At 52.3% G+C, this 15,921-nt stretch overlaps 3 protein-coding genes across 6 annotated transcripts; 2 read left to right on the forward strand and 1 right to left on the reverse strand.

The window, feature by feature from the left end:
• The first annotated feature begins 204 nt into the window (after window positions 1-204).
• On the forward strand, window positions 205-4,629 carry SYF2 (SYF2 pre-mRNA splicing factor). Of its 2 annotated transcripts, XM_039733464.1 has the most exons (7): window positions 206-340; window positions 419-532; window positions 696-821; window positions 2,085-2,202; window positions 3,222-3,312; window positions 3,969-4,067; window positions 4,146-4,629. In XM_039733464.1, exons 1-7 carry the CDS (start codon window positions 284-286, stop codon window positions 4,309-4,311), a joined length of 771 nt encoding a protein of 256 aa, XP_039589398.1. In that variant the 5' UTR covers window positions 206-283; the 3' UTR covers window positions 4,312-4,629. The 2 variants fall into 2 exon arrangements, with proteins under 2 accessions (XP_039589399.1, XP_039589398.1); XM_039733465.1 differs by lacking the exon at window positions 3,969-4,067 and having other exon boundaries at window positions 205-340.
• Window positions 4,630-5,299: 670 nt separating this feature from the next.
• Window positions 5,300-10,217, reverse strand: RSRP1 (arginine and serine rich protein 1). 2 transcript variants are annotated; one of them, XR_005630359.1, is made up of 6 exons: window positions 9,993-10,217; window positions 9,826-9,881; window positions 7,772-8,344; window positions 7,371-7,525; window positions 6,224-6,618; window positions 5,300-5,816 (listed from the first exon to the last, which is right to left on the reverse strand). XR_005630359.1 is itself a non-coding variant. In XM_039733463.1 (6 exons), the coding sequence occupies exons 1-6, from the start codon at window positions 10,061-10,063 to the stop codon at window positions 5,628-5,630; spliced, it is 1,128 nt and encodes a 375-aa protein (XP_039589397.1). In that variant the 5' UTR covers window positions 10,064-10,214; the 3' UTR covers window positions 5,300-5,627. The 2 variants fall into 2 exon arrangements, 1 of the variants encoding a protein (XP_039589397.1); XM_039733463.1 differs by having other exon boundaries at window positions 6,224-6,307; window positions 9,993-10,214.
• A 625-nt stretch (window positions 10,218-10,842) lies between these two features.
• Window positions 10,843-15,249, forward strand: TMEM50A (transmembrane protein 50A). Of its 2 annotated transcripts, XM_039733466.1 has the most exons (6): window positions 10,854-11,067; window positions 11,887-11,999; window positions 13,032-13,099; window positions 14,042-14,134; window positions 14,535-14,595; window positions 14,815-15,245. In XM_039733466.1, the coding sequence occupies exons 1-6, from the start codon at window positions 10,975-10,977 to the stop codon at window positions 14,858-14,860; spliced, it is 474 nt and encodes a 157-aa protein (XP_039589400.1). In that variant the 5' UTR covers window positions 10,854-10,974; the 3' UTR covers window positions 14,861-15,245. The 2 variants fall into 2 exon arrangements, with proteins under 2 accessions (XP_039589401.1, XP_039589400.1); XM_039733467.1 differs by lacking the exon at window positions 14,042-14,134 and having other exon boundaries at window positions 10,843-11,067; window positions 14,815-15,249.
• The last annotated feature ends 672 nt before the right edge of the window (window positions 15,250-15,921 follow it).

Consider the following 15,921-nt stretch of genomic DNA (forward strand, 5'->3'; position numbering starts at 1 on the left):
TCATCATCAATCTCCGTGTGAGGGGGGAGAGCTCGGACACGGAAAACTGGGCTGTCTTCGCCCAGAAGTTGCAACAAAACTTTTTTTTTAATTATTTTTTTTTCTGTAACGTTGCCCTGTTTTGGGAGTCCTGAGGGATTTTGCGGATTTTGGGAGAATTCCGGGATCCGGCGGCGGCGACAGCACCTCCCGCCCGCTGGGGGGCGCCAGGCAGGACGCGCCGGAAGCCGGAAGTACCATCAGCACCGGAAGCTCCGGAAGGCGGAAGTGCCGGCGGGGCGCGATGGCGGCGGCGGTGTCGGCCCTCAGCAGCCTCGGCGTGCCCGAGGCCGATGTTGGGGTGAGGCGGGGTCGGGATCGGGCGGGACGGGGCTCCCGGCTCCTCCTGGAGCTCCTGGCTGAGTGCGGGTCGTTGCAGAGCGAGGAGGAAGAGGAGGAGGAGGAGGCCGAGCCCGGCCCGGCCGCGGCGGCGGCGGCGGAGCAGAGACGGGAGGAGCGGCTGCGCCGGTTCCGCGAGCTCCACATGAAGCGGGTACGGGGGGCGGCACCAGAACCGAGCCCAAACACTGCCCGGCTGGCGCTGGGGGTCGGGCTGGGCGATCTGCAGAGCCCTGCTTGCTCTGGGGGTGTTGGGTTTGGGTTTGTGCCCCGGGTTTTGGGGTTTTCTCTCTCGAGTTTTGCCTGTCTGGTTGCAGTACGAGGCCTGCAAGCTGAACAGCCAGGAGGTGGTGGAGGAGGACAAGAGGCTGAAGTTGCCCCCGAACTGGGAGGCTAAAAAGGCTCGGCTGGAGTGGGAGCTGCAGGTGCAGGAGAAGAAGAAGGTAAAGAAGTGCCCCGGAGCCCGGGGGGGCAGGGGCACGGTGTCAGCCTTGCCCAGGGCCAGCCCTGACCCCTGCGCTGATCAACCCCTGTCACCCTGGGCTGGGCTACGGGGGCAGGGACACGGTGCCAGCCTTGCCCAGGGGCCAGCCCTGACCCCTGCGCTGATCAACCCCTGTCACCCTGGGCTGGGCTTAGCCAGGCTGGGATCAGCCAGGCTGGCCTGGGCTCGGATTAGCCAAGCCAGGATTACCCAGGCCGGGTTTAGCCAGGCCAGCCTGGCCTCTCTGTATCCCCAGGAGTGCGAGCGCGTGAAGCTGTGCAGAGCTGGGATTAGCCAGGCCGGGCTGGGCTGTGCAGAGCTGGGTTTACCCAGGCCAGGTTCACCCAGGCCAGGTTCACCCAGGCCAGGATTACCCAGGCCAGGTTTACCCAGGCCAGGATTACCCAGGCCAGGCTGCCCTCTCTGTATCCCCAGGAGTGTGCTGCCAGGGGCGAGGACTACGAGCGCGTGAAGCTGTGCAGGGCTGGGATTAGCCAGGCTGGGATTAGCCAGGCTGGGATTAGCCAGGCTGGGATTAGCCAGGCTGGGATTAGCCAGGCTGGGATTAGCCAGGCTGGGCTGTGCAGGGCTGGGTTCAGCCAGGCCCAGTTTAGCCAGGCCAGGATTAGCCAGGCCCAGTTAACCCAGGCCAGGCTGCCCTCTCTGTATCCCCAGGAGTGTGCTGCCAGGGGCGAGGACTGCGAGCGCGTGAAGCTGTGCAGGGCTGGGTTTACCCAGGTTGGGATTACCCAAACCAGGTTTACCCAGGCCAGGCTGCCCTCTCTGTCCCCAGGAGTGTGCTGCCAGGGGTGAGGACTATGAGTGCGTGAAGCTGCTGCAGGGCTGGGATTAGCCAGGCTGGGATTAGCCAGGCTGGGCTGGGCTGTGCAGAACTGAGATTACCTAGGCTGGGATTACCCAGGTTGGGATTACCCAGGCCAGGTTCACCCAGGCCAGGCTGCCCTCTCTGTATCCCCAGGAGTGTGCTGCCAGGGGCGAGGACTGCGAGCGCGTGAAGCTGTGCAGGGCTGGGATTAGCTGGGCTGGGATTAGCCAGGCTGGGATTAGCCAGGCCGGGCTGGGCTGTGCAGGGCTGGGTTTACCCCGGTTGGGATTACCCAAACCAGGATTACCCAGGTTGGGATTAGCCAGGCCAGGATTACCCAAACCAGGATTACCCAGGCCAGGTTCACCCAGGCCAGGCTGCCCTCTGTCCCCCCAGGAGTGCGCTGCCAGGGGCGAGGACTACGAGCGCGTGAAGCTGCTGCAGGTGAGCGCCGAGGACGCCGAGCGCTGGGAGAGGAAGAGGAAGAGGAAGAACCCCGACCTGGGATTCTCAGGTGAGCCCCGGGCTGGGCCAGCCTGGCCGTGCCAGCTCTGTCACAGGGCACACGCCGCTCAGGGGTGCAAAATGTATCAATTTAATCGGGGGTAAAAGGGGCAGTGCCTGCAAAAAGCACAGCTCAGCTTAAAGCAATGCTGTAAAATACACAAAATGTGATAAATATAAAAAGTATTAAAAGATAAAAATATAAAAATAATGCTATGAAATATATAAAATAATGCTATAAAATATGTTAAAATAATGCCGTAAAATACATAAAAGAAGCTATAAAATCCACAAAATAAGCTATTAATTCCACAAAATAAGGTATCAAATACACGAAATAAGCTATAAAATCCATAAAATAAGGTATAAAATACATGAAATAAGGTATAAAATCTGTAAAATAATGCCATAAAATACATAAATTAAGCTATAAAATACATGAAATAAGCTGTAAAATACATAAAATAAGGTGTAAAATCCATGAAATAAAGTATAAAATCCACAAAATAAGCTATAAAATCCAGAAAATAAGCTATAAAATCCATAAAATAAGCTATAAAATACACTAAATAAGCTATAAAATACATGAAATAAGGTATAAAACCCACGGGATGAGCTTATAAAATATGTAAAAATAATGCCATAAAATACATAAAAGAAGCTATAAAATCCACAAAATAAGCTATTAATTCCACAAAATAAGGTATCAAATACACGAAATAAGCTATAAAATCCATAAAATAAGGTATAAAATACATGAAATAAGGTATAAAACCCACGGGATGAGCTGTAAGCCCCCAGAATGAGCTGTAACCCCCAGGATGAGCTGAACCCCAGGATGAGCTGTAACCCCCCCGAATGAGCTGTAAGCCCACGGGATGAGCTGTAAGCCCCACGGGATGAGCTGTAAACCCCCAGGATGAGCTGTAACCCCCAGGATGAGCTGTAAGCCCCAGAATGAGCTGTAACCCCCAGGATGAGCTGCAAGCCCCGCGGTGCCGCCCTGCACTGACCCCCCTCTCCCCCCAGACTACGCGGCGGCGCAGCTGCGCCAGTACCAGCGGCTGACGCGGCAGATCAAGCCCGACCTGGAGCAGTACGAGCGCCTCAAGGAGCAGTGGTGAGTGCTGCTGCCAGCCCGGGCACCTCTGCCATCCTGGCTGCTCTGCCCTGGGGCGTGCTGGGGTTATTAATGCCTCACGTGTGGTGATTAACGAGTTCATTGCTGAAATGTTCGCCCAGTGAGGTCACGTTTCTGTCATCGGGCGCTTCCTCCTGGAGCAGGGTTTGGGGTTTTTAAGCTTGGTTTAAGGACTGAGACTTTGCCCAGTTTGCATTCAGACAGATTTGGTGTTTCTGAGGGTTCTGGATCTTCCTGAGGCACCTGCTGGTCCCTCTGTTTAATATTGACATTTGTCATCTGGAGCTGGATGAGGTGTGGCAGTGGAACTCGGGCAAAAACGGGGAAACCACGAGGGCACAGAGGGACAGGACAGGGGGTGAGGGCTTCAGAGTGGAAGAGGGGAGATTTAGTTTGGACACTGGGAAGAAATTCCTCCCTGTGAGGGTGTTGAGTGCCTGGCAGAGATTTCCCAGAGAGCTGTGGCTGCCCCTGGATCCCTGGCAGTGTCCAAGGCCAGCCTGGACAGGGCTTGGAGCAATTTGGGATGATGGAAGGCGCAGGGGTGGCACTGGAGGGGCTTTGAGGTCCCTCCTGGGATTCTCAGACCCCGCAGCCCTGGCAGGGCTGTGAGTGCTGCCCGTGTGTGCCCACAGCGGGGAGGCCCTGTACCCCACCTCGGACAGCCTCCTGCACGGCACCCACGTGCCCTCCAAGGAGGGCGTGGACAGGATGGTGGCAGACCTGGAGAAGCAGTGAGTACGGGGACAGAGGGGAGGGCAGGGCTGGGCTGGGGGGGTGCAGGCCCAGGCTCAGCCCCTGCTGCCCCCCAGGATCGAGAAGAGGGAGAAGTACAGCCGCAGGCGGCCCTACAACGACGACGCCGACATCGACTACATCAACGAGAGGAACGCCAAGTTCAACCAGAAGGCAGAGAGGTTCTACGGGAAATACACGGCTGAGATCAAACAGAACCTGGAGAGGGGCACGGCCGTGTGAGCCTGCCTGGCACAGCTCAGCTCAAACTGAGCCTGGGCCCTGTGAGCCCGCCTGGCACAGCTCACACAGAGCCTGGCACAGCTCAGCTCAAACTGAGCCTGGGCCCTGTGAGCGTTCCTGCCCCTGCTCACTCCTGGCTCCTCTGTTGCCGTTTTCTGTTTTAAATTGTATCAAAAGTAGATTGTAGCAGTTGCTCTCTCGGCTCGGTGTTTAGCCTGCTGAACCATTTGCAGAATTCAGCTGTAAATAGCTTTGGCTGCAGGAGGAGCCAGGTTCTGCCTTCTGTGCTCTGAATAAACTCTTTGGTCTAATTTGGGAGGTGGTGTGTGTTCCTCGGGTTTGTTTGGCAGCAGGATGAGGAGCAGTGACATTCCCATGGAAAGGCAGCTCCCCCTGTCCCTCAGCAATTCCAGGGTGGGATTCCCCCCCGTCCCTCAGCAATTCCAGGGTGGGATTCCCCCCTGTCCCTCAGGAATTCCAGGGTGGGATTGCCCCTGGCAGTGCAGCTCTCCAGCCTCACCCACAGGGCCAGGATGGACACGGGCTCCTCCCACCCATTCCAGGATTTGTTCCAGAACCTTTCTGACACCAGTAGTCCAATTCAGTTTATTAGTAATTTATTTACACAAAACCCAGGTTTAACCAGTTACTCCCAACCATTGTGTTCCTGAATTCCTTTCTCCTGGAACCCTCCTGCACTTTCCCTTCCTGCCCCACAGGGAGGCTGATCCTAAACCAAATGAACACAACGCTGGAGCAGCTGGAGTGACAGCAGAAGGGACAGTGGCACTGGGAACTGCCACCCTTCCTGTGGCAGCAGCTGCAATCCTGCACAATCCCCACTGCCAGAGGGGAGCCAGGCCTGGATGGAGGCAGGATCCACGTTCAGAATGATCCAACAGCTCTCCTGTGTTCCCCTCCAGGGAGGAGCTGGGAGTGCAAGGAACCCAGGAATAACCACAGGAACTCAGGCCCAACGCCCGACACAGCCAGTGCAAAACTAAACTTTATTCACTTGAAGTAAACAGTTACACAAAGTAAATCCAGGTGTTCAAAGAACAGCTACTCAACTATGGTTTAGAAAAAGTTACCCACCTGCAAGTTCTAGTCCAATAAAGCAATATAAAATATTTACAAATATACACAAGATTCCCATCTGTGGCTTCTGGATCTGTGTGCTCTCTATCTGAAAGAGAAACCTAAGATTCCAAAAATTAAGACCTCAAAATAAATACTCAGTATTAACAAGTCTTCAAGCCCATCAGAAGTGTCCCTCTGTGCTGAGGGTGAAGTGCTGCAGGCTGCCAGGACTCCCATCAGCGTGCCCGGAACAGGGAGCTTTTGGGTGAAAAGTTCAGGAATGTTTTCTTCTCCTCCTTCTTGACAGGAACCCACTGCCCATAGGGGCTTCCCTTCCTGTCATCCTCCCTGGCTGGAGACACCACTGGCTCCTTAACCACAACGTGGCTCACTGGCTTCTGCAGGGCAGGCTTGGCCATTGTGTTCTGGGGAAAAAAAAGACATTTCCTGTAAGAAAATGGGCTAAAACCACGGGGTTATCTGTGCTGATCATATAAATCATGTAAATGTTTTCTCTCCAGCTCCTGGAATTCCTGATGCTTACACTGGGTATCAATCACGTGCACTTAACACAGGAGAAATCCCTGAATCCTGAGTCTGCTTTACTGAAAATGTAATTTGAGATAAGCTGTGTTTTAAGCCAGTTCTAGTTTTGAATTGTTCAGATTGAGGGTGAACAGTTATTTCAAACACACTGCTGAGGTGTACTCGGGGTGCTCTAGCACCTCCTGCAGGGAAATCATGATCACACATTAAATTCCTTCTGTGACCATTATTGAGATGGTTATTTGGGAAAAGCCCAAGCCAGGAGGGCTGGGAGTGCATCACTCACATTAGGGCTGAAGGAAATGCTCCTCTGGATGGTTGCTCTCTCCATGCCAGCCTTGGTCACGTCCTCAGCTGCACTCCCAGGTTGCTAAAGAGGAGCAGACAGAGCTTAGCAGGGGATCCCCGACCCAGGGCAGGCAGTCCTGCACAGCACAGCTGGGGAGTGTTCAGTTTCTCATCTAAAGGAGCTGCACAGCCACACACAGCAGGGCTGAGCCCAGGGAGCACGGGCAGCCGTGCCCACGCCCAGGAACAGAGGCAGCTCCAGCCCCGTGCCAGCCCCGGGAGGACCCGGGGCCACCCCCAGCGAGGGGCAGCAGCTCTGCACCCGTCCTTGGAGAACAGCAATTAACTTATCTGCAAGGGAGGCAGGCCTCTTCTTCTGTACTCTCTCAACATCTGCAATATATTGCATATGTTTATGAAAGGGGTGCCTGGACCGTTTGTGTCAAACCCTCACAAAGTCACTTCCCTTTCCAAGAGCAGCACCCGAGCCAGGCAGTGGCTGCACGTTTGTATTTACTGGCACTCAGGGTAACACACCACGACAGAAACAAGCTAAAATTCACTTTAAGCTGCTCGAGTTTCTCCCTCCCTTCAATTCACAGCAGCTACAGCCCACAAAGTCCCTTAATTACCACCAGATTTTCTTCCTCATGTCTGGAACCATAGTCATGATTTCTATAAGACAGAAATAAAGTATGTAAAATGCATTGTGTGCTTGGGTATGGAATTTCTGGGAAACAGTTTGTTGCACATGAAAAGCTTTTAACAGTTACAAAATGCAGAAAGATTTAACCTTTAAAAAAATATATAACCCCAGACTATTCACTAGGTTTGGCAAGGAGACTCCTGGTTTTAGGTCAGAAATAAACTAGTGGAATTAATGGGAAATATCCCATGAGGAGAACAAGTCAAAGGAACAAGTCTCCTCTCCTTCCCCAGCTGTCCCTACTGGACACTCAGGGGATCAACCACCTCAGCGAGGGCCTCTGTGCTCCCAGCTTAAGGCAGAGCCTCGAGGCTTCTGGACAAGTTTTTGTTCAAGAGTTTGAGCTCATAAGCACAACCTCCACAGGTGAACTACAGCACAGCCATGCAGACAAGTCTAAGAGGTGTTTACCTTTGCAGGGAGAGCACTCCATACTTACCTCAGCTGACTCCGTGGCTTCCTCACGCTCCTGCTTCTCCGTTTTGATCTCCTTGGCAGGAGCAGAGATCTTCAGGCTCGCTGGCAGGACAATGTTGTCTGTTCCCAGAGCTTTGGCAGCATTGGCTTTTGCAATTTCCAGGAGTTCCCTTTTGTCTACAAAAGGAAGGAATAAAAAAAGTGCTTTGTGTCACATTAAAATCCACGTGTACCTACTCAAGCCTAAAACCCACAGATTTTGCACCTCAGCTGGGACTCATCACAGCCTGTCCCCCGTGCCAATTAACATTCTAAACCCAATTTTTATTAAACACATTTGTCCCCACATTGACTTTTTTTCCACTTGGACTTCACAAACCAAGCAAGCAGGACAATCCCCTGGTTCAAGCCAAGCCCAGGTACCTTTCTCGCTGAGGTGCAGCGGTGACCGGCTGCGGGAGCGCGTGCGGGAGCGGCTCCTCCAGCCGCGGTAGGCCTCGGGGTAGACGGTTCTGCCGAAGCCGTAGTAGCGCCTGCCGCGGGAGCGGCTCCGGCTCCTGGAGTAGGAGCGGCGGAAGCACGCCCTGCCGCGGGACCAGGAGCGGGAGCGCCGCCGGCGGTAGCGCTGCCGGTAGCGCCGGGGCCGGTAGCGGCCGCGGTAGCGCCGGGAGCCGCGGGAGCGCGAGCGGCTGCGCGAGTAGGAGCGGGAGCGGCGGCGGGAGCGGCGCCGCCGGGAGCGGGAGCGGGACCGGGAGCGGCTCCCGGAGCGCGAGGAGCGGCCGGAGGAGCTGCTGGAGCTGGAGCTGCGCGAGGAGCGGCTGGAGGAGCGGCTGGAGGAGCGCGAGCGCGCCGGGGAGCCCCCGCGCTCGGGAGAGCGCAGCGTCAGGTCATCCATGAACTCCGCCATGTCGGCCGTCTGCCCCGCGCTGCCCTTCTGCGCGCCACCCGCCGCCGCCCCGGGCGTGGCTGCTGCCCGGCAGTGCCCCGTCTCTGTTCCTGGGGAGAGCAAAGAGCAGCGTTTACAGCGACACGGTGACACACAGCAACAGCAAACAGTGACACGTGGGCAGTGAGGCCACGGATAACCCAACACCCCAACAACCCCAGCCACCTTCCAGAGACAGCTCAGCTCTGCAGCTCCCTGCCCTGCACTCAGCCAAAAAACTGAAACACAATTAAATACCCCAAAAATGCTCAGACACCTTCCAGAGGCAGCTCAGCTCTGCAATTCCCTCCTGCCCTTAGCCACAAATCTGAAACACGAGGAATTAAACACCCCAACAACGCCCAGCCACCTTCCAGAGGCAGCTCAGCTCTGCAGCTCCCTCTCCTGCACTCAGCCACAACACTGAAGCACAAAGTTGTGTGAAAAATGAAAGGCTTCAGTTTAAACCATGAGCGGTTCTGTGTGGAATTCTGGAGAGATGTAAGTCTGCATGGGTTTTAAGTGTAATTCCTTTTGCAGTACCTTTTTTCCTCCAAAAAGGAGGAAAATCCTGATCTTCCTCAAAAGAATTTTCAAGATATTTTGTCATCCATCGATCCTAAACACAGCCCATTGTCTCTACGATACAAAATAACAATCTGCCGGCAGCTCAGTACAAAGAGTTTTCTGCTACAATTCCACACAGGTTTTTACTCCAACAAAGGGAAATAAAAGTCTCTTCTAAGTATAACGCAGCTAAGATCTTGCCTTTATCTCGTCACAAAACTCGTGGCACACAGCCCCACACACCCCAGCAGGGCAAGCAACAAGCTGCTGTTAAAAGCGCTCTGTGTTTTTAACAAAAGCCGGGTGATGATTCAGGGGCCGTGGCTCGCACAGGATGCAGTAATTCTTATATTAATAATTAAAATGGCTGTCCCTGGAGTGGCAGCCATTTTATGGCTACAAAGGTTACTCGGGGTAAGGATCTTATCACAAGACTTAAGCCCAGAGTTACGTAACCAGTTTACAGTTTAGGGAAGCTTGCCCTGACACGGAATTTCCACTTAGCGCTCCGCGCAAAGCGAGGTTCAGCAACAAACCCAACCCCCGCACTGAAATCTGCTTGAAATCTAAGTTGTGGGAGAACTGTCAGACACGCTTCTCTCGCTACTACTCCAGGTAAAGTTTCACTACTTCACCTCTACGCCAGAGCCAAGGTCACACTGCCGGGGCTGTAATAAGAGAAATGCCCAAGTGCCGCCTGCCATCGCCAAACCCCTCCCGGCCCGTCCATGGGGGCGCAGGGCCGGTCCGGAGCCCCGGTCCCTCACGGCCGGTCCCGGAGCCCCGATCCCTGACGGCCCCTCACGCCCGGCCCCGGAGCCCCGAGCCCTCACGGTCGGTCCCAGAGCCCCGAGCCCTCACGGCCCCTCACGGTCCCTCACGGCCGGTCCCGGAGCCCCGAGCCCTCACGGCCCCTCACGGCCGGTCCCGGAGCCCCGAGCCCTCACGGCCCCTCACGGTCCCTCACGGCCGGTCCCTCACTCACCGCTGGGCGCTGCCGGGCACGCCCCGCGCTGGTTCCCCTGAGGCACCTGCGCGCTCCTGCAATAAAACAAATAAAAACCCATCCGTGAGCGACCCACAGCCCCCGCTCCGCAGCGCCCACCGCGCTCGGCCTCCCCCGCCTCTCCCCTCCCCGGCCCGCCGCCTCACCGGCTCCAGCCCGCCGGGCTGCCGCCGCACGGGTCCTGAGGGGAGAGCCCCGCTTCGTGAGTCACCCCCATAGCGCCGGGCGCGCCGCGCCAGCCGCGATCGGCGACAGAAGCGCGATAGCAGAGCGAGAGAACCGCAGCCGAGAGCCGCCTCCACCCGCTGCCGCCGCCCGCCCGCGACTGAGGGCGGCCGCCGAACCTTCCAGAACGTCCCTCCCGTTACGCAACCCGCGCACGCGCCGGCCCCGCCTCCCCCCAACGAACGGCGGCCCCGCCCCGGCGCTCGGGCCGCGCGGGGTGCAGGAACCGGGCCGCGGGGGGTGCGCGGGATGCAGTGACCGGGGTGCGGGGATTCCATGACCGGGGTGTGCGGGGTTCAGTGACCGGGATGTGCGAGGATTCCATGACCAGGATGTGCGGGGATTCAGTGACCGGGGGATTCCATGACTGGGATGTGCGGGATTCAGTGACCGGGCTGCGGGAATGCAGTGACTGGGGGATTCCGTGACCGGGGTGTGCGGAGATGCAGTGACCGGGATGTGCGGGGATTGAGTGACCGGGGGATTCCATGACCAGGGTGCGGGGGATGCAGTGACCGGGGTGTGCGGGGATTCCATGACTGGGATGTGCGGGATTCAATGACCGGGGTGCGGGAATGCAGTGACTGGGGGATTCCATGACCAGGATGTGCGGAGATTCCGTGACCGGGGGATTCCGTGACCGGGGGATTCCATGACTGGGATGTGCGGGATTCAGTGACCGGGGTGCGGGAATGCAGTGACCGGAGGATTCAGTGACCGGGATGTGCGGAGATTCCGTGACCGGGGTGCGGGGGATGCAGTGACTGGGGGATTCAGTGCCCGGGGATTCCGTGCCCGGCATTCCGTGCCCGGGGGTTCCGTGCCCGGGCAGCGCGGTGTGTCCCGGGGCTCGGGCGCTCCCCGAGCCGCCGCTCGCTCGCTCCCTCCCGCAGCCCCCGCAGCATGTCCGGCTTCCTGGAGAGCCTGCGCTGCTCCGAGTGCGTGGACTGGGCCGAGAAGCGCAACGCCATCGCCTCGGTGGCCGCGGGCGTGCTGGTACGGCCCGCCCGGGACTCGGGCTGGGGTTCTTTGGGGTTTTCTTTGGGGTTTCCTTTGGGGTTTTCTGTCCTTCCCTGTTTGCGGGAAAGGTTTGGGAGCCTTGGGTGCGAGGATGAGAGGAAAGGCCTCGCGTTCAGCCTGGATAAAAGGGAATTTCTCCATGAAAAGGTGGTCAGGCAGTGCTGGAGTCCCTGGGAATGTTTAAAAAATGTTTTAAATTTTTTTTAAAGTGTTTAAAACTGCGTGGATGTGGCGCTGGGGACGCGGTTTGGGGGTGGTTGGGGCTGTTTCAGGGGCAGTTCCAGGGCAGGAGGAGCAGGGATGCGCTGTCCCTGTGAGCACAGTGACTCACAAGCTGGCCTGGCTGCCTCCCTCCTTTTTTCCAATTTCACCGATTTTCACATTTTTCACGGGGAGGAACTGCTGGGGTGCAAAAACCCTTTGCAGCCAAAGTGATGTTGTCACAGTTCAGTCTGGGGCTGATTAAATATTGATGTAAAATCATCAATTCTCACTCGGAGCCCCGGCCGTGCCTGTTTTTCAAGCTCTGCATTTTTAGCTTTTTCTGCATTTGAAGCTCTTTTTCCCCCAGTTTTTCACGGGCTGGTGGATCATCATCGATGCTGCAGTGACGCTGGGGTGCAAAAACCCTTTGCAGCCAGCGATGCCAAAGTGATGTTGTCACAGTTCAGTCGGGCTGGGGCTGTTTAAATATTGATGTAAAAACATCAATTCTCACTCGGAGCCCCGGCCGTGCCTGTTTTTCAAGCTCTGCATTTTTAGCTTTTTCTGCATTTGAAGCTCTTTTTCCCCCAGTTTTTCACGGGCTGGTGGATCATCATCGATGCTGCAGTGAAATACCCTCAGGTGGAAGATTTCAACCACTCGTACCACGCCTGCGGGGTGATCGCCACCATCGCCTTCCTCATGTGAGTGGGGAATCCGAGCGGTTTAAAAGTTTAACGTTAATAAAATGGTTATAAAATAGTAATGAAATTGGAGTAATAAGAATTTGGACAATCGGGGTTAGGACAATAAAGTTATTATTAATTTTCTTTATTTGTTTTTATTTATTTTGCTATTTTTGCAATGTTTATTTATATTTTGTTTATTTATTTTAATTAATTTTCTTTATTTTAAATTTATATTTATTTTGCTATTTTTGCTATATTTATTTATTTGCATTTTCTTTATTCATTTTTTATTTATTTATATTTATTTTGCTATTTTTGCTTTATTTATTTATATGCATTTTCTTTATTCATTTTTTATTTATTTATATTTATTTTGCTATTTTTGCTGTATTTATTTACATTTTATTTATTTAATTAATTTTATTAATTATCTTTATTTATTTATTTTTAATTTATTTTTATTTTGCTATTTTTGCTACATTTTATTTATTTATATTAATTTCCTTTATTCATTTTTATTTATTTATATTTATTTTGCTATTTTTGCTATATTTATTTATATTTCATTTATTTATTTACTTATATTAATTTTCTTTATTCTTTATTTATATTTATTTATATTTTTTGCTATTTTATATTTATTTACATCTCATTTATTTATTTATATTAATTTTCTTTATTTATTTTTTATTTATTTTTATTTATTTTGCTCTTTTTGCTATATTTATTTATATTTCATTGATTTCTTTTTATTAATTGTATTTATTTATTTTCTTATTTAAATTATTCATTGCATTTATTTAAATTTATTCTTTATTTAATTCATCGTTTATATTTTATTATTTATTTATCTCATTATCTAATTTATTTATTAAATTCATTCAAATTTATTAACATTTCCCACACTACCTAAACAGATCAATCCAGTCCTACAAATGAACAGTAAATACATGCCAGGAAGCACAAGATGTGCCCTGTTCCCAGCAGCAGGGAGCACCAAAATGCCATTTTCATGTCCCTTTTGTCCCTTTTGTCCCTCCTGGGCAGGATCAACGCCGTGTCCAACGGGCAGGTGAGGGGGGACAGCTACAGCGAGGGCTGCCTGGGCCAGACAGGTACCTGTCCTGCACATCTCAAAATTTGGGGTTGCCCACGGGGTTTTCTGGGAAGCTGAGAATGCTCAGGGAAAAATGAAAATAAGAATTGTCTGGTTTGTTCTTCACGTGTTTGGGTGGGTTGGAGGTTGTTTAATTGGTTTCGTGGAAATTGGTTTTATTTGTTGGCTGAGCTGTGTCAGACTTTGCAAGGTTTGAGTTTTTGTTAGCACCTTTCAGCTTTTTGCTTGTGTTTTTTAGTACAGTTTTAGCATAGCATTTTTGAGTATAACCCAGATTCCAAACCAAAAATTAGCTTTTTAAGAACAGAGAGCCACATTCATCATTCCTTCCAACCATGGGGGGCGTCAGAAAATACAACAGACAGGGGCCAGCTGTGCCAGGGCTTTGTGGGGCTGGGGTCCCTGTTTGGGGGGACAAAACATCCCCTGTTTGGGGTACAGCACATCCCTGTTTGGGGGGACAGGACATCCCTGTTTGGGGTACAGCACATCCCTGTTTGGGGGGACAGGACATCCCTGTTTGGGGGGACAGGACATCCCTGTTTGGGGGGACAGGACATCCCTGTTTGGGGGGACAGGACATCCCTGTTTGGGGGGTTCAGCACATCCCATTTTGGGGTACAGCACATCCCTGTTTGGGGGTTCAGGACAGTCCCTGTTTGGGGTACAGCACATCCCATTTGGGAGTTCAGGACAGTCCCTGTTTGGGGTACAGCACATCCCTGTTTGGGGGTTCAGGACATCCCTGTTTGGGGGTTCAGGACAGTCCCATTTTGGGGTACAGCACATCCCTGCTTGGGGGTACAGCACATCCCTGTTTGGGGGTACAGCACATCCCTGTTTGGGGGTTCAGGACATCCCATTTTGGGGTACAGCACATCCCTGTTTTGGGGCACAGCACATCCCATTTTGGGGTACAGCACATCCCATCCCTTTGCAGGAGCTCGGATCTGGCTCTTCCTCGGTTTCATGATGGCTTTTGGGTCCCTCATTGCCTCCATGTGGATCCTCTTTGGGGGTTATGTGGTTAAAGGTAAGAGCTGTCCCTGTTTTTGGAAGTTTAAGGTGTTTTCAGTGATTTCTGGATTTTAGAATTGGTGTTCAGAGGGTTTTTAGGCAGGCCCAGTTTGAGTATTTTGCCCTACACTCCACTCTCCCATTTTATTACTGATATTGGCGTGGATTTGATCTATTTAAGTGCAAACTTCCTCTAAAAACCCAGCTGGGAACTCCATGGATATAATTAAACTGCTGCAGTTTTAAGGGAATGATTCCCTGGGTGAACACTTATTCCCAGAATACAAATTCCTGAGCTCCTGCAGATTGCTCCCAAAGCCTCTCTGCTAAATTAGCACAAGGGAAATGACATGGCAGAAATGGGATATGCTTGAAAATTACTTTAAAAAATTTATGGGGATTTTTTTATCTCTTAGAAAAACCAGTGGTGTACCCAGGAATAGCAGTGTTTTTCCAGAATGCATTCATCTTTTTTGGGTAAGAGTGACCTCTTTTATTTGTGTACCATTTAATTTCAATGAAAAACTCAAAGCTGCTGTGCTCTGGTTAGTCCTGAAGCCCTGTTTTGTAAGCAGACCTGTGTGAATAAACTGGGATCTGCCTGCACAGGAACTGGACTGACAAACACCCCTTGAAATCTTGTGTTTAAAACAAAAGGAATTTGATTTGTGCTGTCCCTTTGCTGTGTTCCCACAGGGGCCTGGTGTTCAAGTTTGGTCGCACGGAGGATTTGTGGCAGTGAACCCCCCTGGGCTTTAAGTGCACCCCCAAATTTTTGTAAAAGCATTTTGTAAACCTTCCATTGTGTCTGAAGAGAAATCAAGGAAAGCTGAAAGCACTAAATCCAGCTCTTTTCTGCTTATTTTTTTTACTCTTGTACGTCCACTTCAGCGTTGTGGTGTTTTTGAGAAATGTAAAACTGCTACAAACAACAGTGGAGTCACTTTTCTAAAATGATGTTTGTTACAAATAAAAGGAGAGTGGAATATGGATGTATTTAACCAGCTCTTTCTAGGATGTTATTTACAATCCAATACTTACTAAAACTGCATTTAAACAACCTTTTAACAGATATTTATTGACTATTTCCTGTATCTGGGCAATATAACCATTTCTGCAATTTCAAACCTTGCTGGTTTTGTGTGTGTGTGTGGCTTTTCTTGTGTCATTCAGAACTGTGGTGCTTTGGGATTTTTCCTTTCCCCCCCATCCCTGAATATTTCCTTTACCCTGTGGTGATAAAGAGGAAGTGTTTGGGAAGTAGCAGCTCCCAGGTGTGGGTGGAAGCTTTGGGCAGCTGCTGAGCTCCTGCTGGCTCTGTGGGAGCTGGGAACAAGGAGAGCTGGCCCTGCCTGTGCCAGCTGCATCCCCTGGGAGCTGCCTCCCTCTGAGTGTGGGGATGTGCTCAGCAGAGAGGGAATGAGGCCAGGGAGCCTCAGCACAGGGCTCAGCCTGGCACCAGCTCCCTCACTGCTCCCAGGGTGCTGAAGGGAGGGAAAACAGCCACATTTGCACTCCTTTTCTAGGTAAGCACTGCTCACAGATTTCTCTGTGTCAACTCTCTTTGAAAGGAAGAAATGCTGAGGGTCACAATCCATTCAGAATGCAGGGTTCACTGGCAGGGAACCCTTGTCCCCAAATCCTGTGTCCCCAAATCCTGTGTCCCTGCCAGGACGGGGTGCTGGCCCATCCCCGTGCTGTGCCCTGAGCTCTGGCTGTGTTTTCCACTGGCAGCAAACCCCAGGGCTTAGGAACACCACCCCCAGCTGAACTTTGGCCAGCAGAACCTCCCAACCTGCAGAT

This window comes from Passer montanus, unplaced genomic scaffold, assembly GCF_014805655.1.
Source record: "Passer montanus isolate IOZ18808 unplaced genomic scaffold, ASM1480565v1 scaffold89, whole genome shotgun sequence".
NCBI classification, from domain to species: domain Eukaryota; kingdom Metazoa; phylum Chordata; class Aves; order Passeriformes; family Passeridae; genus Passer; species Passer montanus.